This window comes from Dipodomys ordii, unplaced genomic scaffold (genome assembly GCF_000151885.1).
Source record: "Dipodomys ordii isolate 6190 unplaced genomic scaffold, Dord_2.0 Scaffold410, whole genome shotgun sequence".
Classification (NCBI taxonomy): Eukaryota; Metazoa; Chordata; class Mammalia; order Rodentia; family Heteromyidae; genus Dipodomys; species Dipodomys ordii.
In genome coordinates this window covers 16,443-19,375 of record NW_012267626.1, presented here as the reverse complement: position 1 = coordinate 19,375, position 2,933 = coordinate 16,443, and the positions used below count along the sequence as shown (strand labels likewise).

At 56.1% G+C, this 2,933-nt stretch overlaps 1 gene segment (V, D, J or C); it reads right to left on the bottom strand.

The window, feature by feature from the left end:
• LOC106001781 overlaps positions 1-2,366 on the bottom strand; it is a 14,796-nt gene extending 12,430 nt beyond the window's left edge. Inside the window, 2 exon segments of the V gene segment in view lie at positions 1,882-2,188; positions 2,292-2,366. Coding sequence covers positions 1,882-2,188; positions 2,292-2,337 — 353 coding nt within the window.
• Positions 2,367-2,933: the final 567 nt, after the last annotated feature.

Below are 2,933 nucleotides of genomic sequence, written 5' to 3'. Positions count from 1 at the left end.
TACATTTATAGGTCTCATAGGTAAACACATTTCAGTCCCTAGCTGAGGATACTCTTGTTCGAGGGATTTTTAGTGCAATTGAGTCTGCATTGTCAGCCATGTTGGAACACCCCCTGAGAGACAGTCGGGCCTCCGTTAGACCCCTGGAAACCCCTGGGTGGGAGGGCTTTCCTCTCTACCCTTGCCTCTGCCCCTGCTGGGGACTGAGAGCTCAGGTGGTCCTCCATCCCCCTCCATCCTGCGGGTGTAGACAGAGTGGAAATGACCCTCAGCAGCTGCCGTGCGCTGTGAAGCAGGAGTGACCACAGAGTGGACAGCACGGGGGCTCAGGGGAAGAGGAAGGGAGGCCGCTCACCTGAGACAGGTGTGGGCATCAGGGAAGAAGGACACAGGAAGTGGCAGTGCTCCACAGGAAGCTGATGGCTGATCCCATCTCATCCACACACAGAGGAAGTCCTTCCCTCCCACAGTGCCCCAGTGAGCATGTGAGGAAGAGGAAACAAAAGGAAGGCAGGCATGTCCAGAGGGACTGTGGGTGCTGGGGAGGTGTCCAGAGGGACCCCGGGAATGGGAGGAGGGAGCATCACAGAACCTGACACCCAGCTCCCACCCAGCTTCTGGGGTGAGATCCAGGGCTGCTGGCCCTGAGCACCTCTGCAGCTCAGGCTCAGGGTCCGGTGGACAGTCTGTGTCAGGGCTCACACTGTGTCTTTTGCACAGTAATCCATGGCTGGGTCCTGGTGGTCACCGTGCTCAGCTCATGGACATCTGTTTCTTGGCTGTGTCTCAGACACTGTGAGTTGACTCTTGAGAGACGGCTGCAGTTGAAGATGTCTCCTGTCCTTCCCAGAGGTTCCCTGGGGCTGTGGGACCCCCTCCATCAGTAATGACGGCCAGTGCCACCTACATGGTGCAGGCAGGGGACAGAGACCGTGTGTGGGCTTGGCCAGGCCAGGCTGTGACTCCTGCAGCTGCTGGGACAGGACATCTGAGGACAGAGAACCTCAGTGCCAGGCATGGGAGACAGGGTGTGTTCTGAGTTCGGATGCAGCGTCCTCACAACATCCTGACCGCATCCTGATGTCCTACACCCAGGAATGTCCAGCAAGGAAACAAAGACCCGCCCAGCATTCCAGGCATCAGGAAGATGACTGTGACTCACAGGAAGTATTTCCACGGTCTGGCAGAGGCTGAGTGTAAACAAGTGAGCATGAGACCAGTGTAGCTGGCTCATGCCTGCAAACCCAGGTACTCAGGAGGCTGAGATCTGAGGATGGTGGTTCAAAGCCAGCCCAGGCAAGAAAGTCCCTGAAACTCTCAGGGACTTTATTGGAGAATAAACCACAAGAAAACCAGAAGGGGTGGTGTGACTTAAGCAGTAGAGTGCTTGCCTTGAGCTGAAGAGGTGAGGGACAGCACCCTGGCCCAGAGTTCCAGCCCAAGGTCCTAAAAAAAAAAAGTGAGCAGTGAGTGTCTGCTCTTTCTCTAGGAAGACGAAGGACAGCATGGGGAAGGCCAGACAAACTCCACTCAGGATCTCTACAGATGGAGAGAAACCAGTGGAATTGGAGAGCAATGTCCTCACCCAGTACGGAGCCCTTAACACGCCAGACAGCTCTGCGGGGGACGCTGCGTCCTGTGGAGAGGCCAGGCACACAGAGGAGTCAGGGCCTGAGCTCCACAGCTGTTCCTGTGACTGCCATGACCTCAGTGTGTGCCCAGCGCCCCCTGCTGGTGCTGACTGAGCATGACCTCAGTGTGTGCCCAGCGCCCCCTGCTGGTGCTGACTGAGCATGACCTCAGTGTGTGCCCAGCGCCCCCTGCTGGTGCTGAGCGCCCTGCAGGGAGGATTGTGTCTGGAACACACTGGATTTCCTGCACTGTGTCTCTAGCACAGTAATAGATGGCCGTGTCCTCCACTCTCAGGCTGTTCATCTGCAGGTAAACTGTGTTCTTGCTGTTGTCTCTGGAGGTAGTGAAGCGGCCCTTCACGGAGTCTGCGTAGTATGTGCTACTACTACCATAGATGTATGGAGCCACTCCAGCCCCTTCCCTGGAGCCTGGCGGACCCAGTTCATGCCATAGCTACTGAAGTCGAATCCGGAGGCTGCACAGGAGAGTCTCAGGGACCCCCCAGGCTGCACCAAGCCTCCCCCAGACTCCACCAGCTGCACCTCACACTGCACACCTGCAAACACAGAGAATCCTGGTCAGCAATGGTCACACACATCCATTGTTCCTCCCACTCTTGTCCATTTGCACACTCAGTATCTCTTGCTCCCATGAATCACCTTTCAACAGAGCAACAAGGAGAACCCAGCGCAGCCCCAGCTCCATGGTACTGGTCTGTGCTCAGTCACTGGTGGAATCAGCTCACAGAGCTCAGGTCAGGGATGGGCTGGTTTTCATTGGCAGAGGGACGTCCTATTTGCATGTCCTCTGCTATAAAGCAGCTCTGGGGGGAAGTCTAGAGATTGGGCTCCCAGAGCAGAGGTGACTGTGCTGGAGGAGTTTGGTGACAATGGTCACCTTGGAGACATCATGACGCACTGACCCCGTGCTGTGGTTCACACTGTACCTGCAGCTCCTTGGGAGCCTGAGGCAGAGTGTGAGGACATTGAGAGCTGTCTGGGGTGCAGAGGGACACACATGTCCTCTCACTCTGCCATTGTGCCTGGTGATCGTTCTGTCAGCATTTCTGATCACACACAAAACACAAAGTGCACCACGCTTGTGACCTCCTTGTGCACATGCAAGAGTGTAAAACAATGGTGAATGTGTTTCCCTGTTGGCAGCATCTCCCATGGTATGAACTCCATGCCTGGTCTGCGCCTGCACAGCCAAGGAGGGCCCACAGTTCCTTGCTGTGTTCCAGGATAATGGTGCTCAATGTGAGCTCACAGAGCCTCCTTCCTCAGCTGAGATCAGGTGTG